Raw genomic sequence first — 26,716 nt, 5'->3', positions numbered from 1 at the left:
CATTGAAGCATTATTGAATGGCCAAATGCTAATAGAAGATTTCAGATTAATAATTGACTAGGGCTGTCTGTCTATCTGTCTTTCGTATACTTATTAATGTCAATTCACTAAAATGAAAGAAAGACTCTTTATGGAAAGATCTTAGGGAATCAAAGTGAAAGGTAAAATTTAGTCAAACATGGGTGTATTTATTCGAACAAGTTTAGTAAATTAAGTAAAAATTACTTTCCAGTAATAATCTGGTCCTACGAACAGCTAAATACATATAATATCACTGATACTGAAAGGATTAATTCTGCACAAGACTGCAGGTTTTATTAAATTCTCATCATCAAAGTTAAATTTAATGTATCTCATAATATCTACATTCAATTTGCATTCAATCTACCAACTTGCAATTAACACATTTTAAAAAGGAGTTCATAAAGGAAGTTAGTATTTTGATAATCTTCAGATTACAGTTCTTTTTTATTCTTCTTCTATGCTTGGGCATCAACCCACATGACTAAAATACAAAATAATCTTTTTTTCTTAAATGATATATAAAGGGAATTACAAGTTGTAAACTGCCTAAATTGGATGCAAATTCATATCCCTTCACTGGCAAAACAAATTAATATTTCAATCAAAAGAAATAAAAATAACAATTATGATTAATCAATAAATCTGAGGAATCGGGTAACCCAACTCCACAAGATGCACATTAAAAAAACAACAACTAATTAAGGCATTTTAGTGTTCTTCAGGGAGAATACAGAGCCCCCTCCCCAACATTTCATGTAACATACTATCAGTGCACAGTTGTTGAACTTGTGAATGACAGACACAACCAAAACCACACCAAAGAATGGTGGATTCTATTGGTTTGATGGAAGGATATACAATAGAGAAATATATTCTGGCATTTCCAAATTGACAACAGAGGAGAAAAATATTTGAAATGATGATTTGTTAAACTACATAGGATTATTTCATATACTATTTCTATATAGTATTTCAATGATATTTAAAACATGATTGACAGAAACAATTTAAACAGTTACATATTGTATTTACCTGACTGGAAAATAATCCTTATTTTAAGACAATCTTCCAAAAAAGAGGAAGCTTGGAATTAAAACAAAACAAAACAATGGATTATTCTTTGTAATGTCTAGCTCCCAACATTGTCAAGGGAGAGCTGCCAACTTCAGGTAAAACCAATCCTAGACATCCCACTTCCTAAAAAAACAATATACTTGTATATGAGCTTCTGTGTGTGGTCAACAGCATTCATAGAAATGTATTACTTTTGTCATAATGATGAAATAAAAATTGCAATGTTACACAGCAAATTCAATCATGTTTCAGCACCAATGTGATATCCTGACACCATGGAAAAGAAGTGGGGTTTGCAGCACAGTTCTGATATTAGTGTGATGCACCTTGCCCCCCACTCCATGGCCGCTCTGTGGGTAGACACTGGTTAGATGCCAAATTCTAGGCAGGAAAGACTTGGGATAATTTAATATTAAATGAAGTAATAATGATTAAAGTAAAATGTCTTTGAAGTAAGATGTCTCATTTGTAAGACATTTGTGTCCCAATCTGTCTATATACCGCAAACCATTTTTTCTCACACACAAATACATATATCCATATTATTACTACTACAACAACAGTAAAGAAAAAGAAAAAAATGGATGGAAGGAGTAGCTGCATTGAGTAGGGAAGAGGAAGGACAGAAATAACATGCAATGTAGATGAGTCTACACAAAGAAAAAACAAAAGAAGAGAAACTAGAATTCAATAGTCTTTACTCCCAGATAAATGTGATTATAACTTCTAGGTTTGTTCAATATTATAAACATGTGAAACAGTATATTCCAGTTCAAGGGATACTAACACCAGAGTTTTTCTTTGTTCTCCCCTCCCCCAATGTATACAGGATGAATGTCTATAATGTGGCAGGAGAGGAAAAAACCCAGTAATCATGAAACCAAGCTTCTGAATAAGACATTTCTGACACTGATACAGAAACTACAACTTGAAACTAGACATGTGATCCTGAAGTCCCCGAGAATGCAAGCAGTATCTGGTGGAGAACCATTAGATATAGTAAGCAGTTCAGAAGCTTCACAGACACAGATTCTAGAAAATCAAGGCTGTTTAGATTTAACTGCACCAGACAGGAGAAAGCCGGCATGTGCTTAAGACTGTCTCAGCTCAGCTGTCAAATTTCTTACTAGAAAAATTCAGTGACAGCCTTATCTTGAAGCTGTGTACCTTATGCTAATGTGAATTCCTTAATCCCTGCGCAGGAATTCTTGAACCCTAGCACTATATATGGATTTCTTGTAGGAACCCTGACACTTGTACATTGCTACTGTCTGACTCCTTAGAACTCATGATGAGAGGCTAAAAGCTGATTTACTGTTTCACACCAAGAACAATAGTAGATAGTCTTGATTTACAACTACTCTGTTTATTCAACTCTGTTCCAGCCAGAGCAAAAGGCAGGATGGAGAGACTAGCACAAAAAACCAGCCTACAATCATACTATGTAATTAAGAGCACAATGATACAAACTCATGTAAATCTGTTTGTACCCAAATCTTCATCTGCCTCCTTCCACTGTGCTGGAAATGACAGTTTGTCCGTTTTAAAAATATTATGGGAATCCAGAGAGTTTCATATCACTCCAAACATAAAACATATTATTTATTTAACTATGTGATTAAGAATTTCTAGGTGATCATGCTCAAGTCTCTAGATCAGCATGGCTGGCTGGGGAATTCTGGGAGTTGAAGTCCACAAGTCTTAAAGTTCCCAAGTTTGGACACCCCTGCTCTAGATGAATAAAGTAATAACTTACAATAGCTACACTTCCAAACTCTGCTGGAGTCACAAGAAAATTGTGCTCAGTATTTGAAGTCCCTCTGAAAGTTGATATTGCCAAGAGATGCATGGGACACCTATGGAAAGGACTGAGGCCTCTGACAAACCTATTAGTGAGTTTAGACTGGTAAATCAAGCTCTGACATGAAGTCAGTCCACATTAAGGAACCAATTTTAGGTACACCTAATTGACAAGATCCTGAATGAATAAATGAATACAGAAAATCTACATACACCTCAAGCTTTTATGCAGCTTGGTGTTATTACTACATGACTAAAAAGCTGGAGAGTTTAGTTGACAACAGTATTGGTCATAATTTAATCTTTTGGGAACAAGTAACAGGACTTACCTGCACTAAAGTCAGAAGACCTTGGTGGCAATTCAGCTATGGTTGCTGCAGCCACATTGGTGGAAGCTAAAGATCCAGCAGACAAGTCATCAGGGTTATTGATGATTTTATCAACTTCCTCTAATCTCTCGAAGATGATATACCCTCTAACTATATTTCAAACAATCTGCTAGTCATAGCATCAACCAGATGGCAATTAAACTATTAAAATGAGTTATTTCCTCTCATCATGTTTTCACATTACACAACCTGCCAAATCTAATTCTGGAGAGAGAGGCCCAATTCAATGCTTGGTTTTGATGAAACTTGTTCCAGTTGTTAGGAATGAACGTGTTTATTCTCAGTCAGCTGCTTAAACAGAGCAGACTAATGGCATTTTAAAGCAACACTAAAGAGTGCAATATCAGTTACCCAAAAGACTATTGTGGTGCTGCTCTTAGCAGAATTGGATTACAACATACAATTCCCAGGATTCTTCCGCTCAGCAGACAACCTTCTAGACTCCGTATCTTTTCTTCCATATCAGAAGTAAATCATAAATTCTAGGCTGTTCATCTTGTTCATTTGGTTTTACAAGAGCAACTGAAACAACTAAAAGAATTACAAACATATTGTGGACTATTGATGGCAAATAGATCAACTTTTTAAAGTAAGACAGAAATCCTGGTTGTACATGAAACATCTGACTAATTGAAGACCTGAAGGTGGAAACAGGATGGCATTACATTGTTAATCCCGTCACCAAGTGGTTTGAGCGCTCCAAAGGCTTCAGGGACCTTCAGGAAGTTTCCCTGAAGCCTCCAGAGCAGTCAAAACAACCCTCCGAGCAAATCGGAAGTCTGTTCCTGAACTTCCGGTTTGCCCGTAGGGCTGGTTTTTTGCACTCCGGGGGTTTCAGGGAAGGTCATGAAGCCTCCGGAGGGCCTCCAGGGGGTGAAGGTTCTTTTCACCCTCCCCAAACTCCTATAAAGGCTCTGGAGCCTGGGGAGGGTGAAAAATGGCTTTAAAAAAGGGTGAACTCAGCTGGCCAGCCCGCACATGCGTGCTGGCCAGCTGATAGGGCAGCACCTCACGTGCCCTGATAAATGGCTCCGTGTGCCACCTGTGGCACGCGTGCCATAGGTTCGCCGTCACTGGTATAGACAGTAGAAACCATGGTCAGAATCTAAGCTGCAATACAGTCAATCTGTATCCTAACCAGGGGTGGGTTCCTGCCAGTTCTAATCTCTTCTGTAGAAGAGGTTCCACAAATCTACAGTGCTGTTTAGAACCAGTTGCAGCTCCCTCCCCCTGCCCATCAAGATGAAGAGCGAGAGGAGGAATTCTCCACAAGAGAAATCCACAAGTCTTAAAGCTTTCAAGTTTGAACACCCCTGTGGTTGGCTGTTTGGCACTTTTTAATCACAAAGATTCCAACTCTGTTGGCTATAAGCCCAGGCAAGAATTACATACAAGAATAGTTGGCAGCAACCCAAATCAAACAGACCAGACCAGACAGATCCTCAATACGGTTATGAGCAGTTGATTCCTGCAAAACCTTCCTCCCCAACGTCCCGTCTTATATACGCTCTTGAGAGGGGCCACGCCCCAACCACCTGAGCTTCATTATCTTTTATGAACTTGTTTCCGGAGCAGCTGTTGCCTTCATTTCTCCGCCCTTCTCTGCCGGGCGTCAGAGACAAACTCCCTCTGATCCTCCCCACTGCTCCATGCCTCAGGCACCTCCTGGTGGCCAACCAGCCTCTCTGGTCCCTGCTCTGCATTTGAACCCTGCCCAGGGTCCTCCATAGTCGACTCCCAGGGTTTGTCGCTATCTGAGTAGCTCAGCAGCTGCAAAGGATCCTGCTGGGTCACAACAGTCACTGAACCATTGTATCCTTTTTTTTCCCTACAGGATCTATAATGTGCAATATACTGGTTTGCAAAATTGTGCCAAAGTTGCCTAGCAGTTTTCCAACTGTTGAAGGTCAACTTAAATTGATTAGACCAATTAGAAATCTATATTTTTGATGTGTAATCTATAAGATAATATTTGGTGAAGGATATACTATATAGCAGGCTAATATGATCCATAGGACCATGAGAACTGATTCAGTGACTCTCCATATCCATTTAGTAATTCCAACATTAATAAGGGTATTTTTTAAAGTGACTAGCCCATTCCAATAATTGCTGTAAAACAACAAAACACATGATGCAGAACAAGAAAAGTATGATGGATAAAGAAAAAATTAAGCTGTCTTTTTCAGGAACATCTTTTTTCAGAATTAGTCATATACAATACAGCATGTTTTCATATAGCATGTTTTATATAATAATAGCAATAGCACTTAGACTTATATACTGCTTTTACAGCCCTCTCTAAGCAGTTTACCGAGTCATCATATTGCCTGCAACAATCTGGATCCTCATTTTATCCACCTTGGAAGCAGAGATGGGTTCCTACCTATTCGGTCCTGTACGGGCGAATAGGTAGTAACTCCAGTAGACACGTGACCATACCGGTACGGCGCCATCTTGGTTTTCTGTTCTGCACATGCGCAGAACAATTTTCATGGAAAAATATAATTTTTCCTTTTTTACTGTTGTGCGCATGCGCAGACCCTTTTAAGTGTAAATGCCGCCCCCACCCCACCCAGTCACTCCTCACCTCCCGGGTGGCTTCCCTGCCTAAGCTGCCACGTGGTGCCTGCCCTGCGCCCCAACTGAGCTGCCTCTTTCTCCTGCCTACAGGTAAGTCTCTCTAGCCCACCCCATGGAAATTGCTGCACCCCCCCCCCCAACACCATCCCCTCCGGGCTCGCAACCTTCCCTTCTCCCGCCCCTTCCAGGATCCTCACCAGCCCCATTTTGGCTCCCAGCAGACTTTGGGGATGCCTGCAAGGCCCAAAATAGAGCCGGGGGGGGGGGGGAAGCTAACAAGCCTCCCTACAGCCCCCTGGGAATAAAAGCAGGGAGGGGCTTCAAGAGATAGGTAGATAGATAAATAAACAAACAAATAATAAATAAATAAGTAAGTAAATAAGTAAATAAGTAAATAAATCTCACCATTTGGGGATCCCCAAGTGCATGGAGCAAAGGTCTGCAAACTTGGCAACTTTAAGACTTGTGGACTTCAACTCCCAGAATTCTCCAGCCAGCAAAACTGAGTTAAAGTCCTCAAGTCTTAAAGTTGTCAAGTTTGCAGACCTCTGGCATGGAGTTGAGAGCTTATTGAAAGTGTGGCTAGCTATCCTTGTTCAGGCTAAGCCAATCAATAGTGGAAGGGAGGGAGGGAGGGAGGGAAGGGGGGAAAAGGGAAGGTAAAGTGAATGTGATATGGCTAGATGGATAGAGGGAGAGAGGGAGGGAGAGAGAGAAAAAGGAGAGGAAGGAAGGACCACAAACCTGGCACTAGAGGTTTGCTTCAGAGAATGCTTAGAAATAGCACAGCAATCCAGGGCTGGAAGGGACCTCAGAGATCATCTAGTCCAACCCGCTGCTGCAGCAGGAGACCTTATATTATCTTGGTTATTTTAGTGGCTCTAACACAGAGGAGAAATCCCCAGAAATCCCCAGGCATTGCCAACTTCTCCCCCCTAGTAAAAAAAAACCTAGAGCAAAAACTTCATGCAGCATTAAAAAGAATAGAAAAGGGGGCTGCTATGTATTGCTTAATGGATGGCTAAATTGGCAAAATGGATGGCTAAATTGGCAAACTGGACGGCTAAATTGGCCATGCCCACTCAGTCACAGACTGCCAAATCACTCCTACCCGGTCACATGACTGCCAAGCCATGCCCACAAAATAAGCCAGCCCACAGAATCAGTAGCAAAAATTTTTGAAACTCACCACTGCTTGGAAGGATGGATGGCTGAATCAATCTGGAGCCTGGTGAGATTTGAACAGCTGAACTACAACTAGCAGTCAGCTAAAGTAGCCTGCAGTACTGCACTCTACCCACTGTGCCACCTTGGCTCTTATCTTTATTTTTTTCATGTAAACATAGTAGAAACAAGGGAATTCTTATTTATAAATGGCAGCCCACATTTATGAAAAAAATGTATGCATATTTTTTTATCTCTGTCTGTTTCCAGCAGTGGGAATAAGGGAAAATAAGAAACTTTATGCCGTTTTATGGAAACATTAGTATTAATATGAAAAATTAGGAAAGCTTATGTAAGACATTGCTTATATATTCTTTGTATAATTTATTAAAAATACTGCAGTCAGCACAGTAAATTTACAGCTATTTAATTAAAATTTAAAATGCATATATCCTTTCCTAGATGAGAATTACAAATAAATATTTCAGAGCTTCAGTTTTGCAACCATGTGTAATAACAATAATAAATAAGGTTGATTGAATTGAAGAATTTTAAACTACCCACGCTGCAAGAAAAGAACAAGCAAAAGCTTGAGAACATACTCTTATAAGTGAACTATGAAAACATGAATATTTAAGAGAGGTTCTTATTTTTAAAAACAAGTCCATAATTTGAAGTGTGCATGCTAATAGAATACAAAAATTAATTTTAAAATAAGAATTTGGTTGCAGTACAGAAAAATGTGACATAGCAACCACTTATTGACCTGACAAAAATATTTTTGCCTTTGCTTCAAACTGGTGGAAAAAATTGTGAAAGCGATGAACAAGGAAGTTGAAAATTATCATTATTTGAGGCAGATGTTTCCAAGAATAACTGATGACAAAATTAAGGAAGACTTTTACATTGGTCCACAAATCAGATATATCATTGATCAGTTAATGGGGCCAGAGAAAATCATCTAGAAAGCATTCAAGGATGTCATCAAGAATTTTCTTGGTAACTACAGAACTACCAAATTGCATTTAACTGATTGATAAATTTATTACAGCAAACACAACCATAAAATGCAACGTGTCACTGAAAATTTATTTTTCGCATTCACATTTGGACTTATTTTCCAAAAATCTAGGTGCAATCGGTGATAAACATGGTGAAAGTTTTCGCCAGGACATTTCCAAAAACAGTATCAGAGAAAATAGAATTCCTCAGTGCTGGCTGACTGAATACAAATGAAAATCAGCAGAAAAACATTTTGGCTCTGTTGAACTCAAGCAGCATGTGGAAATATTATGTAATTAAATACATATTCATTTCATATTTCCCAAGATATTTACATATTACAGTCATTCTGAAATCATATTTGTGTTCAGCTTGAAACAAAACTTTTGAGGAAAATTTGTTCTCCAGCGATCAGTTGATTCTGCTTGTCAGGAATTCCTATACATCCAACTTTATTGAATTAATAATTGTTGTGGATAACCTACAACTAGAATTTCTGTGGAGAATTTCTATTACATGTAATGGTATGTATAATATAGTTATGGGCTTTATAAACAAACTCATTGATTGAGCACAATTTCACTGGGAAGATAATTCATTAGGACTTATACAGACCAGAATTAAAAATAAAATCTTCTAAAATTAAATAAGTATAAAACACAAAGCAGGAAAACAATGTTACAATTGGTAGTAGGTTCCTTGGTAGGCATGCAGGGTATATTTAAGTTTACAGGGATGTTTATATAACTGGTAAAGGTAAAGGTTCCCCTCACACATATGTGCTAGTCGTTTCCGACTGTAGGAGGCGGTGCTCATCTCCATTTCAAAGCCGAAGAGCCAGCACTGTCCGAAGATGTCTCCATGGTCATGTGGCCAGCATGACTAAACACCGAAGCTGCATGGAACACTGTTACCTTCCCACCAAAGGTAGTCCCTATTTTTCTACTTGCATTTTTTACATGCTTTTGAACTGCTAGGTTGGCAGAAGCTGGGACAAGTAACGGGAGCTTACTCCATTACACAGTGCTAGAGATTCAAACCGCCAAACTGCCAACCTTTCTGATCGACAAGCTCAGCGTCTTAGCCACTGAGCCACTGCATCCCTTATATAACTGGTTGAAAAGAATATTTGTAGCTCAGGGCTGAACTGTGGAGTTTTTCTGCTCTCTGACCTTGGTTGTTTTCTTGCAGACATTTCTTTACCCAAATAAATAACATCATCAGTGCTAGAAGGGATTAGGTGCCTGTTTTGCCTGAATGCCAGGTTTGCAGGAATTCTGTGGTTTATATAATTTCTTCACATATACAACTGTGACAGCAGCTGTGTACATACAGGAGGCAAAACTAAGTGTACTTGAAACAGATTAGGTAATATTGGTTCTATATGTTCTGATCATGTTTTAATAAGCTTGATGCTTCCATTAGATCCCGACTTCCTAGATAATATTACTGAATGAAATAATGGACGTGACTTACAACTTACTAAATTCCTTATTTCTTTGATCTTGCTGGCTTATACTGTAAGTTCCAGAGCTATGAACTCATATATATTATTGCTTAAATTCAACATCTTGTATAAGTTCTTTGCCTGAAAAGAACTTGGTTGAGGGTCTAATTAGGGGAAATACACAACATATATTCTAGTAGAATGGTAGAACAACTAAATTCCTCTTTCAAATGGAAAATAAACATTAATATCTTCCAAATATATTTGTATGGGTAGACTTTGCTTAGTGATCACAATTGCAACCAGCAATTGCAACACTAAATGCAGTAATTGCTAAATAAAAATATCTCAGGGACTTTTAACCTCACTTCTGTTTCAGTCATTAAATGAAACATCACACAATCATGACATGATTTTAATTTCATCTTCTCTATAAATTCTACTTTACTGTTAATTAAAGCAGAATTAGTTAAGCAATATCATCTTATGGTACTCAGGAAGCATACATTTTCAGTGGTGGCTCCTGTCTTTTGAAATGATATTGCACTGAATATTTGTTTTGTTCCCACCTTACTAATTTTTCACAAATAGTTGAAAAACTGGTATTCTTGGGTTTATATGATGGTTGAACTCCTTTGGGCTTTTTGATAGCCTTTTGGTCCTTTTGTGTTTTGGGGTCAGTTTTGGGATTTGTTTTATTTCCTTTTCATTTGTATGAGTAATTTTCTTTTAAGTTCCTTTTTAATGCACTTTGAATCATTGTAGAACGAAGCAGTCTTTAAGCAGAAATATTAAATTAAATATTGAATACATGAATGCCCATAAAGTGAGACACACTGAACCAGTGGAAAAAAGAATTGTAGGATAGACTGTCATTTTTTTAATGAAATGCACTGATAAATGTGCTCATAAATTTTAAAAGCCTTATTCTTAAGCACTACATTACTCAAGCATGATTGCTTCTTAGTCTTGGGTACTACATACGGTGAAAGTATTTTCCACAACTTTTCTACAGATGAATTTCTAATGTGTGGTTATCATGACAAACAAAGAGATAGAATGCATAGTGGTTCTGTGAATTCTATTAACTCTTTGTTACATTGTGCGTGTTAGACTCACCCAAGCTCATTCCTTGCCTGAGAGTCCTTCACCAGCTTCAAAGCAACGAAATATGAACAATTTGTTTATAATTTTAGAAAGGCCTTTTCATTTTCCATTTTGAAGAACAGATATTAAGGCTGTTTTGACATTGTAATAATAGTACTAATTATAATAATTATTCCAATATCTCAGGGTTGCCACAAAGAAGAGAGAGTCAAACTATTCTCCAAGGCACCTGAGGGTAGGACAAGAAGCAATGGGTGGAAACTAATCAAGGAGAGAAGCAACTTAGAACTGAGGAGAAATTTCCTGACAGTGAGAACAATTAATCAGTGGAACAGCTTGCCTCCAGAAGTTGTGAATGCCCCAACACTGGAAGTCTTTAAGAAGATGTTGGATAGCCATCTGTCTGAAACGGTATAGGGTTTCCTGCCTAGGCAGGGGGTTGGACTAGAAGACCTCCAAGGTCCCTTCCAACTCTACTATTGTATTGTATTATTACTGAAGATATGAAAGTAACCACAAAAGCCACTAGTAGAATTTCACAACAGAAGAGTGAATGTGTAAATGAGGGCCAAAGGGGGTTTTGGCAAAGAAAATGTTTAAGAGGTGGGAAGAACTCTTCGCATGTTTCCAGACTTTTGATATAAATTGTCAGTGCTGGCCCAAATCACATAACAGTGCATTTTTTATTACATAAAGCAGAAATGATCAAGCACATAATAGATATTATTTATAAAATAAATTTACATAAAGAGAAACCTGAATTTAGGTTATATATGGCCATAATATATGAATATAAACATGAGAGTTATTATCATGTTTCTTTCTACAATATTTATGAGACATATTCATATCTTTCTTCATTGTAGACTGAAACAGTATATTAACATCTATATTTGACAACAGTTACAGTGACTAATTAAATGAATAAAGCAGAAATAAATTACCCCAGAATATGCAACAAACAACTAGGTAATTACGCCTTATACTGATCCGCCTACACATTTCCTTTTTTTAAAAAAAGACTGCTTTATTGTATTATAAGATGCAATAATATGATACGTATTATACTATTGCAATTTAGCATGCAATAATATAATGCATTACATTTTTGGGTACAGTGGTAATACAGTATTAACTATAGTATTCTTGGAAGAATAAACCTTTACCCAACTCAGATTGGATCCTGCAGTGTTAACTAAAAATGATTAATACTATGATGTATTTTGTTTCATTAGATTGAAAATTGACTGGCCATGGCCATTCACAAGGCAGTAGATTTCTAGCAATAAAGGATAATACTGTATTAGTAGCTCAGGATTGTAATGAGGGTCTTTGGTGCTCTCCGAACTTGGTTGTTTTCTTGCAGATGTTTCATCATCACCCAAACTAGGTAACATCATCAGTGCAAGTAAGAAGTGGGATTTAGTCTCATTCCATATTCTAGTAGTTTGCCCTGTCAGTGTTGGTGGGAGTTTTGTTGGTTTTTTGGTTGGGTTGCTAATTGTTGGTTTGTTCGGCAGTTTCTTGATTGGGGTATTGTTTACTTCATTTTTGGTCTGATGTTAATCTTGGAGTTCATCTAGTTTCAGTAATGAAATGTCTGCAAGATAACAAGCAAGCTCAGAGAGCAAAAAAGACCCCTCAGTGAAGCTCTAGATATTCCTTCCGGCATTTGTCTGACTGTTGGTCTATCTTTCTGCCTTAAAAACATTAGATACAGAGACAAGAGGTAATCACTACAATGGTAGCATTTTTCTGTTAATCCACCAGCTACCTCTAACAAAGAGTAACCCCATCAGGACCTCAGGCTACCTGACAGAATTTGATTTTCATGCCCTTGCAGAAGTCAAAAAGGGTGGGACAGACCTCATCTCAGATAGCAAGATACTCCAAAAAATGGGGACCATAGCAGAAAAAGCTCTTGTCATTCGATAGGAAACTTGCCTCTTGGAAGGAATGACTCGGCTTGGCTCCTGCTTTGTCTCTCCTGCCTCTTCGCTTCTCCTTGTCAACCTAAACTAATTTGAGACAGGAAGCCAAACATACCTTGATCTGTTTAGTTCTTGTCTTCAATGATCAGAAGTAGAATGATTTTTAGTCTCATATTTATATTATTGTTTGCAGTGTTAATTTTATACAGTTTTCTTAAATTTAACCTCATATTATCCCTGAAGGGTACTATAGAATTAGCACAATTGGTTCAAGTGTTGCAAACCCGTGTCATCTCTCTTCCCAACATTACTCATTGGAAATCCCACTTGTATTCCCATATTTCTCAGGCACAGAGGCTGTTATTAGGTGCTGGGGACCTGCAATTGCTGCAGCTGCTCTAATAGTGATTACAGAATGTTTAACCATGACTGAATCATGGACTAGTGGTTGTGATAGTTTCTGTCATTGCTAGTTAGCAATACTAGCTATTTTCTGGAATGACTGGTCCATTTGGATTATCATTTGATTCTTACACTGGAGAAAGGCACTAGTAATTTGATTGACAGCTGTAATGGTATGTGGACATGATTATACATAAAAATCATTAAATCAATCCTTTAATTCACAAAGACTGAAAAGCTATCATTTATTATTAAGAGCAATGGAAAGTCACAATGTTTGAAAATTAATTACAAATTTAGAAAATAAAAGTGGTGAGAAGGAATTAGACTGTTCAAATAACAGTTTACAGACACAGAAAAATATAGCATGAGCATTCCTCTACCCAATAAAATCTCTCAGGATAAAAGGAAACAAAATATATTTTTCCTTTTCTACTATCTACAGTTAGCCATCTTCCCTGCTAAATTACCAAGAAAGCTATTTTTTTCTTTAACATTCTTCATATCTAAGTAAAAGATCTGACTCAATTGTTTATAATGAAATACTGCAGATATATAACTATATAATTTAGAAATGCCAGAAATCTCACTTCGATGGTGCAGTTTTAGTTGATCAGGTGACTTTTATTTTTGCATTTGTAAAGTATTTCATACAACTACTGCATACTACTCCTTTTCTTAGATCCATTGAGCTCATAGAAATTTCATTTTTGAATATCAGTAGCAGTTCTGTCATTTCTTTCATTGTTTTAAAAATGCTCTTTCAAAAATAAGCAGAATGCAGCATTTCTGTTACATACTCTGTTCATTATCTTGCATGTTATGTTATCAGGCATTTCAGAAGTTTATTGATTTTTTAGCAGCACTCTTACTGACAAAATAAAACTTAATTGTTGGCTAGTTATAATAATAACAAGTTGGACTGATACTCAGAAACAAAATTAATTAATTATAAATGCAATTTCAGGATTAATTTCCAACATCTACTAAGTATGTATCTGTTAAACAGTATTTTTGTACTTTATATGTATGGGAAAATCCTTGAAGAAGTTTACAGAATTTATTTAATTTAATGCAACCTATAATTGAGTTCTCTTATGACATTGAATTTAGAGAAGTTTTAAATTCTTCAGGTATATGCACAACATCTAGTTTTCAGTTCAGTATTCCTCAACAATAAAACATGAACTTCAATACAAGACAAGGTTTTAAAATTATGGAATACCACTGTTCCATTATTATTATTACAGAATAATACTATTTTCAAATAATAATGCTTCGGTTTATATGCTGATGAGCATGCCCATATGATCATTCTCAGGTGACTAAATACAATTTATGGTATTCCAAAGGTATCTATGCCAGTATTATAGTTTTAATTTTAACCTACCTCATGAACTTTATTAAAATCTGTCTAAATTTAATTATCTACCAAAATATCCTCTCAATTTTTCTATTCATTCCTTCTGTATCTTACTTCCTACAACAATTCTACCCATATGGTCGTCATGTAATATAACACATAAAAATATCATATCTACATTAACATTCTTCAGCAATTAATAGGGAAAATTCTCTAGATCTATTTACAATTTTAGAAAGAATGATAATGTTTTACAGAAATAAATGAACAGTCTCAATAACTATTTTTAAACTGAACTTTCATATGAAATAGAAGAAACAGAAAGAAAGCATACACTTAAACACATAATTTGCATGTCAGGTTTACTTTTCTGTGAAATATCAGAAAATCAAATTTGTGATTTTAGTACTGGCAAAAAGATGATTTTGCAAAGAAAGTGAATCAACAGGAAAGATGATGGACAGTTATAGTAGTGGTGGGATTCAGCTGGTTCACACCGGTTTAGGAGAACCAGTAGCTAACTTTCTGAGCAGTTTGGCAAACCGGCTGTTGCAAGAAATCTCCTTCCAACAGCCTTTTGTTTGTCCCACTGTACAAGATTAATCCTATCAGGAAGGAAGGAAGGAGGCATTCTAATGTTCCTCTGTGTGTTGTTTCTAATCCTGCTTATCTTTATTGCCCTGCTTAAGTGTTTTCCGAAACTGCCTCCGAGGTTAAGCCTTGTTGCACTGAAACAGCCGTTAATGGTTCTTGGCAGTACACCCAGATTTTCTATAGCCTGAGTGGCTTCTCTGGAGTTTTTTTTCCTTTGCCTGTACTTTTATTCTGGGGCTTGACTTTCTTAAAGGGGAAGGGTTGTTCTAAGCTTTTTACACTGCTTTAGTGGTTCCTGGCACTGTCCTTTTGGGATATACTTCCAACACAGCTGAATTCCCTCCCAGCCACTCCTTGCCTCCTTTGTCCCCAATTACGGGTGGGAGGGGCAATCACAGGCCTCTTTGTTCCCTGAATTCGTAATGATTTCCTTAGGATATCTTGTGAGGTGAGTAAGACAAAATCTTTAAGTGGTGCAAATGGATCTAAGGATTGCTTCTCCTGAGTGGGAAAGGGTGCTTGGTCAGTTTACTGAGCACAGGAGTTTCTTGTCTATGGGGATTCTTCAGTCAATCCAGGTCATGATTGTCCCATAGGTGCTTTTTTCTCGGTTTCCAGTTGCTTCTTGAAAAACACCTTTGGGACAGGAGTCTCTTGCATTGCTTTGGAGTGGTCAAGGCATATGATTGCTTATTAGTAAGATTTAAAAAAAATAAGAGATAGAAGTGTGGATCCTCCCTCCAATTCATTTTAGTTTTTGCTCATGATAATAAGGCTTAGTAACATGGCACCAGGCTTTGAGGTTTATTTAGATATCTATGACGTGTATTAATTTTATTGTGATCCTGACAAGGCAGAGATTTGAATCTGGATCCCCTATATACTTTGTTAATTAGTCTCTTTAGCTTGGCATCTTGTAGCCCAAGTATGCCCACTCACTTTCTGGAGAGCTTAAATGATCTCTCTACTAAAGGGTTTCACTTTACGAGCAAGAGTTGGCTGCTGATCGGTATTGTTGCATTTTAACTATTTAAATTCCTCAAGATGCTCTGGCACCCTGCCTGATTTGTAACTCTGGGTTGCAGGTATTGCTGATGAAAAGGAAGGTATTCGGACATAATGGTTTAAGTTTCCATGATGGCTCATTGATCTTCAGTGTGTATTCCCCCGTTTCTAATCTAATGATTGGTATTAGGGCAGCTTTTTGCAAGCCAAGAAGTTTTTTGTATTTTTGACTTACAACAGTTCATTTAGTGACCATTCAAAGTTACAATGGCACTGAAAAAAGTGACTAAAGTGACTTTCACATTTACGATCATTGCAGCATCCCCACAGTCATGTGATCAAAATTCAGATGGTTGACATTTATGATGTTGTAGTCTCCCAGGATCATGTGATCCCCTTTTACAACCTTCTGACAAGCGAAGTCAAAGCCAGATTCACTTAACAGCCATATTACTAACTTAACAACTGCAGTGATTCATTTAACAAATGTGGCAAGAAAAGTCGTGAAGTGGGGCAAAATTCACTTAAATAAATGTCTCACTTAGCAACATAATTTTTGGGCTCAATTGAGGTTGTAAGTTGAGGAGAGGCCAGGCAAGGCGGGGAGAGGCATGATAAGGAGTGAGTGGGAGGGGTGAGGCAGGCCGAATGTGGTAAGGAGAGGCCAGGAGAGGTGAGGCGTCCCTCGACATGAGTGGTGTCGAGTTGGCCACGGCCACCCAGTCACATGATTACCCAGCCCCGCTTACCCAGCCAGTCATTAGGGCCGGTTATTAATTAATTAATTAATTTAATTTAATTTAATTTAACCGGTTGTTAAATTATTTGAATCCCACCATTGGCTATGCCATTAAAAGACCTGAAAGACTGGGTTAGAGAAAATGTATGTGATCAGTAAAAGTCACATTCACTTGATGGCACATAATTCAACTTTTTGATTGACTGATTAATTATATCCAGAAAACCCTGCACTTCAATTAATGTAATGAAAGAAATTAATTGTGGTCAGAAATACACTCTAATATAAGTCAGTTTGAATAAACTGGTATAATTTGCTATTTTTCTAATTTATTAATATAATCTTAAAAGAAATAAAGCATTTGTTTCTTACTTGCAGTACCATCAGTAATCTCTTCAAGTCCAGTAGTTATACCAGCATCAATGGAACTCATTATTTTGTCAATCTGCAAGGAAAAATTGGGATTTTTAAAAGATGTATTGTATTGTAAATTAACATGTAATTGTATACAATAAGACCTGTAGAGGCAAAATAATTTTGTTATTTAAATGTTACTATAAAGTATACACACATCTACAAATAACACAAAATGAATAGCTGAAGCTGAACTATTATCAACATGAATTTTAAAGATGTTCAGCTTATCATGATATAGTATCCACAGTGTTGGAAACGTTTTATTAAATATGATCACCTAAAAAGGTCTTCAATGAACGCTATTATACAGCAAGGAGGGATGGAGACGGGGAAGAAGGAAGGGAGGAAGGAAGGGTGGAAGGGAAGGGGAAGGAAGGAAGGAAGGAAAAATGTTATATGAAATCTGAATATTTAATCTTATCAACTGCAGGCACACTTTGATTTATACTTGTATTTCACCAATTTCCTTACCTTTTCTTTTTCTTAGGAAAGTGCCACGTATAAGATATGCATATTTTATAAAATTGTTTGTTGCATATTTGTTCTACATACATCTTTGTTCTACATGCACTGTGCAGAGATTTCCATTTTGCATGGAAAAAAGCATTATTACAGAAAGACTTGACACACAGTTTTAAAAATAACAGAATAGAAGGTTAATTATTTATTTTTTCTCAATTTGGGGTATATACAGACGCTTGTTTATTGACTTTTCCTAAATGTACTGCATCACAACTAATGTCTTATTTTCACAAATTTCAGTTGATGTCTTTTTCAGAATGTTTAGCAAGTTCAAATGTTTTATCAATTTATCTGGAATTTATCTTTTATTTAAGTGAAATAAAAAGATATTCCTTCAAGTGAGATGCTCTCATTTGAAGTTTGATTTGCATATAAGTATTTCAAATGAAAAAGAAGTCCTAAAACTACTGATATTAATAGTTGATGGAATACAGCCATCTGTATATTTGCAAGGTAGTCTCTTGCAAAGATCCCATCTTCCATTGAATAACACATAAGCATTCTTACGTAGGATAAAACTCAGATTTGGTTGCACATGTGGCATCTTGACCACAATATACCTAAACTGACCACAATCAGGGAAAGCTGCATGTGATATGGGAACAATTAAGGCTAGTAACTTAGTTAATTCTTTCTTTGTCTTACTAAAATACCTTATTTGAATTTTTTGATTAACTAAAACTATGATAGTTATTATAGATCCATGATGGCAAACCTATGGCACCCGTACCATGGGTGGCACACAAAGCCATGTCACCCGGCATGTGCAGTCTTGCATGTTTGTCTTCCGGGTTTCTGGCATGCATGCGTGTGTGAAGATCAGCTGTCCTTTGCATGCGTGGCAGTGCCATAAACCAGTCTGCGCATATGCACTGGTCAGCTGATTGTCAGGTGCGCATGTGTGCCAGGACCCAGAAGCTTTTCCAGAGCACAGCCCCGACAAGTGTGCACACGTGTACACGTTTCTATGCAATCTTTTCAGCACTTGGTGCCAAAAAGGTTTGCCATCACTGGTATACATCTTTGGCTCCATCTGATAATCATGGCATAGGAAGTAAGCATTAGTCTTTTTGAAGGGATCTAAACAGGTAGTCCTCAATAGCCTGCCTATTATGGTCACAAGTTGTGATGGCTGTTAAGTGAAGTCCCCACGTGACAGTGGTGGGTTTCAAAAATTTTTAGAACCCCTTCTGTAGGTGTGCCTGCTTTGTGGGAGTGGCTTGCCAGCCATGTGACCAGGTGGGAGTGGCTTGCCGGCCATGTGACTGGGCGGGAGTGGCTTGCCGGCCATGTGACTGGGTGGGCATGGCCAACTTGTAAAATGTGGTGAAATTCATTTAACAACGCTCTTGCTTAGCAACCAAAATGTTGGCTCAGGAACTCTGACATTGAAGCACACAAGTCTTAAAGCTGTCAAGTTACAAGACCCTTGCACCCCTAACCCTTAAAAAAAAAACCAGGGATGTTCAAACGTGACAGCTTTAAGACTTGTGGACTTCAACTCCCAGAATTCCTCCTCTCGCTCTTCATCTTGATGATGTGCGGATGGGCGGGAGGAGGGAGCTGGAACCAGTTCTAAACGGCACTGTAGATTTGTGGAACCTCTTCTATAGAAGAGGTTAGAACTGGCAGGAACCCACCCCTGCCATGTGATCACCTGGCTTAATGCCATACTTAATGACAACCCCCCCATCTCTTTTCTCCCCAAAGTGGTCATTTAAGCTAGAAGCAGAAGGCTAGAAGTTGAGGGGGGTGGGGGAAACGATGCTGGGAGAAACCTATTTACCACCTTCATTTCTCCCTGCAGTTCACAGGATACCTTGCCCTGCCTGGGGAGAAAGGAAGGGATTACAGAAGAGCAAGCTGCTCTATCTCTTGGCATTCTTAGGTCACATTGCTATTAGTATTGCTAGATAGTGTCCTTAGACTGTTCCAAAAATGGCAGCTTCCTGCTGATTTCCCTCAACCCATGGAAGTGAAGAAGCTGGTAGGAAATTGCAAGTCCCAGGATGGCAGGTAAGTAAGTGCCTGCTGTTGAGTGAGTGAAGGAATGAGGAATGTGGCAAGGTTTGAGGATGATGTGGGAGGATATTGTGGGAGGCGTGGCAAGGGTTGAAATGCAGTTCTGTTATTTTGATTCACTCTTCTTCCTCCATGAATACTTACTTCTTCCCATTCTGAAGTAAATGATGGTGTCCTTTCAGAATTTCTTCTAGAGGTTTCTTGGATAGCTGAAGATTCATTCCAATTCTGTCTTGCTTTGTGATCATTAGATGGATAAGAAACAAGATTTGAATCTGATTTAGAAATGTATTTGGATAAATGAATGTCAAGAAGTGTCTTTGGCAAAGATCGTATTCGTCCAAGTGTGCAAGCCCGTTCTACAATTCCTGCAGCATTAACTACCCACTGATCTCCAGTTCTTGTGATACCAGCCAATGTGTTAGCTTCTCCTAGAACGCTTTTAGAAGGGAATATAGTTCTATTTAAAATTGGTGGTTTTTTCTTTTTAATCAGAAGAACAGCGCTATTTTCTTGCAGAGAATGTTGTGGATTCAAAATAGTGAGGTTCAAACTAATTTTCTGATTCAAGTCATCCTTTGGACAAATTTTTCTGTAGAGCTGAAACGGATTTTCTGGTGGGTCACAAGCAGGTGATGATCCATGAAGAAGGCCAGCGAACTGCTCAAAAGGGTGTGCTTCTAGATGATCACTGTCAATGGATGTTTGCTGGGTTCCTGTAAAATACAATGATCCTTACTGTTTTATTATTTTAAACAGAAAATTTAATTTAATTTAAAATTTAATTTTAATTTAATGCAACAATGCATTAAGAGTAATGCATTGTTGCTTGCACAACTGGAAAAAAAATCTGATAGTAGCATTAAAGAAAATCGTTTTGTTTTTTAATTGTGTTCAGCTATATTTTAGTGCATTTCCAGAATTACTTCCTTACTTTGAGAATCTTAGCCTTATTAAATTTCTATGAAGATTGACACAAAAGAGAATAATATAATTTGGTGTATCATGATCTTTAAAATTTTAAATTCTCTTTATCTAATATGGAAGATATATATGTAAGTACTGAAAACCCAATAATATACAATGGGGGCAAATAGCCTCCCCAATGTAAAATAAAAACTGTAACTTTTTACATGTTGCAGTTTTTCTTAATTGTCGTTGCTTTTCTATATATGCATGTATCATGTATATCACACTAATAGTACAGATAATAGATTTATCAATTGAAATAGCATGCCTGAAATGTAACTTGAAAGTGTGTAGAATTGAAGTGTTTCAATACACTGAATATTTATTTTGCTTTCACCTTTGTTCTGGTGCAGAACTTACTACATAATAGCTTTGAATTATCTTTATTTTGGTATTCATTCAAGATGAACTATAGATAGAACTAAGAAAATAATTTAAGCTCCACTTGGAAGAATATCTGCTTCAACCTGTTAATGGTGTGTTTTATTTAATATAACATTAAGAACACTGATTTTTAAAATAATTGTTAAAGATTATAATTGCAATAGTAAAAGAAGGAAAGAAGAATAGAAAGAAAGAGTATAAACTTCAAAGGAAAATAAAACAACTAGGAGAACAAAAAAAAGAAAAGAAGAAAAGAACCAATATAATAAAGAAAAGGAAAATACACATATAAAGAAGTGATTTTCAACTTTCATCACAATAAGTATAAACTATTTAGTAACTTTTTACCTCCTTTTAATTTACATCAAATTATCTCATCATCATATGTCCCATTTCTTATATATAAACAAATCTATAAAGCATCATCATTTCAGTTCTTGAATCAGCAAAGTTCCATTTATTGCCAGAAATAACAATATATTTATTTGAATTTTCACCTAGTAAATCAACTTTATATTGCTTCCTTTTGCTCCTAAAAATCATAATCTCTTTGTCTATTCAAGTAATGTCATACATTTTGATTATTTTTCATTTCTTGTTTTACCCCGTCTCACAAGATTCATCCAAACTTTAATAAACCTGTTTTGTAAATTAAAAAAAATATTATCCAGGTCATTCTCTTCATTTATTATTTGTAATTCTCTCTCTTTTTGAATCATTTTTTATTGCTATTGTGTCCAATAAAACATTTTTCCATGTCATTCTGGTAGCCTATCATTTCCAATGTCAACTCTTTCTTATCAAATAAAACTTGATCTTCTTCTGTCATTTCTTCTAAAATATATTTTGGACACAGTCTATCCATTAAAAGCAAACATTGCTATTGACATTATTAATATTAATTTCTGGTTCTATTTTTCAAAAGTATCCTTCATTATTTTCAATGTTATAATATTTTGCATTATTCTATATCAATTAATTTGGTGTATATATTCTTTTTGTTTAATTAAAGTCTTTAGATCCTTAAGTGTCCAGTTTTTAAAATTGTTTATCTATTTTGTCTTAGAAAAAAATAAATAAAACAAGTCCACTTTTCCATAGGAAGGGGTCTTTATAATTAATTCCAGATCTTATTTCAAATTTATTTGTACCCTTTATTTATGTAAAATCTTCTTTAAAAAGTGTTTATGCTTGTAGTAATTTTGTTGTTTCATTAAGGATTTAAGGCTTACTCACTCACTGCTTTCAAACTTGTCAATATGTTTGGCTTCTAATAGCTGAAAAGTAGTTAATAAGTAATTCTGATTGTGATTAGAAAAGGAAGTGTGTAAAACTAGTATCCTTTTAAAGACGCTGATCATGGCTATTCACTCATCTCCCAGTGCTCCACATCCATCAGAGACCATTGTCTTACAATAATACAATACAATAGTAGAGTTGGAAGGGACCTTGGAGGTCTTCTAGTCCAACCCCCTGCCTAGGCAGGAAACCCTATACCGTTTCAGACAGATGGCTATCCAACATCTTCTTAAAGACTTCCAGTGTTGGGGCATTCACAACTTCTGGAGGCAAGCTGTCTTCTCACAAGGAGTAACTGTCTCAAGCACTTATGTGCAATCTCTCTTTGTCTGGAGAGATTCAAAGATCTATCTACTCATTTGTTTTTTGTTCTTCAGAAGAATATTAAGAACTTTGTAATGAAAACCTCTTTCACAATTATTATGTTGGTTTTCTCATGCAGACAGTCCCAAAGTTATAGAAAGATTTCAATCCAGGAACCCTTTTGTAAAACAATGTTCATGCAAGTTGAATTGTGCACTACACATATATACAAAATTAATGCCTGACATTTTGCATAAAATTGTAGTAATCAATTCTGTATCCAATTGTAAAATTTCAGAATTATGTAAAGCAGGACATACATAATCTTGGGACTTCTGGTATTATGAATGTTCACAGATATATACTTTTTTCTTAACTACAAGAAATGTTTTTTAACAATTTAGTTCCATGAAATTTACATTCAAATATGAGAATTTTACTTGATTTCATGCTTTTAAATCAAAATAGACAAGACACTGCAGCTAAACTTAGTTGGATTTTAAAAAGTTTTGATATGATTCTTAAAAGTTACTGAAACAGGTTTGTCTCATTTGGAATTTCCCCAAAGTTTTATATTTTTGATTGACATAATTCATTCAAACTTTACATCATGTATTATTTTAATTGCATAATTCCTCCTTGATCAAATTTATGAAAACATCAAAGATACCTTCTTTCTTTCTATAGTTTTAATTTTATTTTAGTACTTATTTCAAATGTAATAGACTTTCTGAAAACATTTATAGAACTAACTTTTAGAAGACCCAGCAAAGTAAGAGAACGAAGGTTTTAGATTAGGATTTGACTTTTTCACTTACTTGCTATAAAATTTCAGAGGAATATTCTCAAGATAGTAAATTTGAACTGATCACATGTTTATAAAAATGAAGACAATTGAGTAACAAGGTCTAGAATATACAGGGTAAAATAAAAAATAAATTAACTGTGGAGTTGATTTACATTCTTACTGGCCATCTACATCTGTTCATTAAATTATATTAAATAATTTAGCAATATTCTCAGTCCTATAGACAGAGGTGGTATTCAGCAGGTTCTGACCAGTTCTGGAGAACTGGTAGTTGAAATTTTGAGTACTTCGGAGAACCAGTAAATACCACCTCTGACTGGCCCAGCCTCCATCTATTCTCTGCCTCCCGTGTCCTAGCTGATTTGGAGGAAATGTGGATTTTGCAGTAACCTTCCCCTGGAGTGAGGAGGGAATGGAGATTTTACAGTATCCTTCCCTGGAGTGGCGTGGGAATGGAGATATTACAGTATCCTTCTCCTGCCATGCCCACCAAGACACGCCCACAGAACTGGTAGTAAAAAAAATTGAATCTCCTCACTGCTTTAGCAATTATATCCTGTATGATTTTTGACTGCGAAAATTACAAATTCATGTGGTAAAAAGGGGATTCAACAAGATCGTGAGGGCAAGAATGCTAGTTTTCAGGGGCATGAAGCTTGCTGAAATGATTATCAAACAAGACTGGACAAATGTAAACCTGAATGGCAGCCATATTGATATAAGATGTCTTGTCAACATTTCAGTTAGCATTTATTTTCAACAGAGAGGCAGGGAAAAAGACTGTTCTGCAATATGGTAAAGGATTTTGGAGTTCTTCGGTTTATAAAATAATTTCCCAAACTTTCAGTTACTTAAAAATTATTATTAGGTGACAACCTAATTCTTGTTTAATTAGTTTTATATAATAAAACTATATAACAATATCATAAATATTCATGTACACATCCACACACATATTAATGTTCTATATTTTGAAATACTATTTTAAGAGAAATATTATTTTGCAAAGCTTACATAGGAAAATCAAACATAGTCTATAAATTGGCAAATAAACTCATTCGAACACTAGTGGTTTTGGGTTTTTTCATTCAGTTTCTAATGTATACGTTTCCTATCCTTTATGCTAAATATTATATAATGGAGAACTGGGGACAGTTGAACTATATATTAAAGTAATAAAACTGTCATTTTTATTATGAGTGAAAACTGAATTAATTATACCTACTGAATAAAAATATGTGTAACAAAGCGAGAATCAAATTATTAGATGAATAATGCTTGTAAAAAAAACCTATATCGTATTATATCAATAATAAGCCCTGTGGTTGCCATAGCAAAGGATTCTAGTATGAAACAAAATCTCTTGTTTGAAATGTGTGCCATAGCTATGGTAACAAGCACATTATGACACTTGCGCTGCTAATCTACTTAAATTATCTTTATATTTGATTTAGAAGGAAATATTAGTAATAAAAATCTAAAAAAATTCTAAAAATATATAATGTGCAATCATTGGCACACTGGAATGTTGAACATTCAATAAGAATTAGAAAAGGAGAGCATTCAGCAAGTTGTTGACGCTTTGTCCAAGGTGTGTTGAAGAAAATGTTGATGTGTTCAAAGCAATGAACAGGTAACTGCCTTATGTCTTAGAACATCATACATCACATTATTTACATGAATGAGAAATGCTACATTAGATTCATAAAATAGGTATAAATTTTTCACAAGAGATTATAGAATTTAATGAACGGATAGGATATATACAGTATATTTGTAATAAGTACATGAATAAGCAGAACAGATTCATCATTCTCTTTAAATAACAAATAAAAATGGATAGATGGTACTATGAAATAAGAGCTGTTAAAACATTAAGGGACAAAAAACAGATGTTTCTATAAACATTAAAACACAAAATGTATTGTTTATTAATAATAAACAAGTATTTATTTTTAATAATGAATACCTAATTATATGAGTAAATATATATGTATCACATATAAATTTTATATAATACAAATGAGTATGTATGTGTGTGACTGCATATAATTCCTAATTATTGGAATATGAATTGGAAGGTGATCTTTTAAAAATTATTTATTTACTTATTAAATTTGTTTGCTGCCCATCTCACTGCAAGGCAATCCTGGGCTGCTTGCAACATCAAAATAAAACTGTTCTGTCCTGAGAACGAGGGGTTAACAGAAAGGAGGCGAGGCGGAGATAAAGGCTAACAAGTTTATTCACTAACAAATGGTTGCCGACACAGTATCTAACATTGTGCCTGATCAGCTGTTGACAACAGCTGAGTTCAAGCAAGCCCGCTCTTTTTATATTGGGTTGTCAAACAGAGCAGCCAATCAGAGAAGAGGGTGGCACCCTCTAGCTGGTGGACTGGAGTGGAGACTATGAACACAGCAAAAAACATAAAAAATATACAAACATATAAAATCAAAACAAAATCATAATAAAAACAAATTAAAACTAAAACTCAAATATGGGGACGAAAGGAACACAACACATGGGGGGAAGTGGCAACTGCTATTAATTGATCAAACACATCCAGCATGATATCCCTCCCCCACTTGGGGCCTCAGGCCAGCTGGCAGAGCCTGGTCTTCAAGCTGGAAGAAAGCCAGGAGGATGGGAATCAATCTAACCTCAGGGATTGAGATATTCCAAAGGGCCCTGGTCACAGTTGAGAAGGCTCTTTTCCTGGACCCCATCAGCCAGAATTCCTTGACTGAGGGAATCTGTAGCATGCCTCCTCTGCTGGCATGGGTGGGGTGGGCCTGTCCCAAAATGGGTGAAATGGTTCCTCAAATAACCTGGACCCCTGCCATGCAGGCCTTTATAGATAATAGCCAACATCTTAAACTGCAACCAGAAGCAAATTAGCAGTCAGTGCAGCTTGCTGAACAGTGGTGTAACATGGGCCACTCTAAGGGTTCCAAGGACTGTCTGTGCTGCTACAGTTTGTATCAGCTGAAGCTTCTGAATGCTATTCAAGTATAGCCCCATGTAGAGCACACTGCAGTAGTTCAAGTGTGAGATGACCAGGATTTGAATGATTATGCACAAGGATTCCTGATCCAGGAAAGGCCGCAACTGGCACACAATCTGAAGCTGTGCAAAGGCTCTCCTAGCTGCAACTAGAATTATGAGTCCAGGAGAACCTCCAAGTTGCAGATTGGGTCTGACTGTGGTAGTGCCACCCCATCCTGAGCTAAAGATATCAAAGTCCTGGACTTTAAAGGTTCATGTACCCAAACCATTCAGTCTTGCCACCTGTCTGGATACCTGCCTGTACACATATCTGAGAGGAGAAACCCCCTCCCTTTTCCAGGTCAACCAGTTTTCATTGA

General features: G+C 36.4%; 1 protein-coding gene across 10 annotated transcripts in view; it reads right to left on the bottom strand.

Moving 5' to 3' along the window:
• The window catches only part of ANKS1B (ankyrin repeat and sterile alpha motif domain containing 1B), a 300,024-nt gene that overhangs the window by 166,494 nt on the left and 106,814 nt on the right, over positions 1 to 26,716 (bottom strand). For all 10 annotated transcript variants that reach the window (XM_081958819.1, XM_081958822.1, XM_081958824.1 and 7 more), the window contains exons 13-14: positions 19,730 to 20,301; positions 16,997 to 17,069 (exon numbers count right to left, since the gene is read on the bottom strand). In XM_081958819.1, the coding sequence (XP_081814945.1) occupies positions 16,997 to 17,069; positions 19,730 to 20,301 (645 nt within the window). The remainder of the gene's footprint in view (positions 1 to 16,996; positions 17,070 to 19,729; positions 20,302 to 26,716) is intronic.

The sequence above is a fragment of the Natrix helvetica genome, assembly GCF_964273705.1.
Source record: "Natrix helvetica genome assembly, chromosome: 6".
Lineage (NCBI taxonomy): Eukaryota > Metazoa > Chordata > Lepidosauria > Squamata > Natricidae > Natrix > Natrix helvetica.
This window is presented reverse-complemented; position numbering and strand designations above follow the sequence as displayed.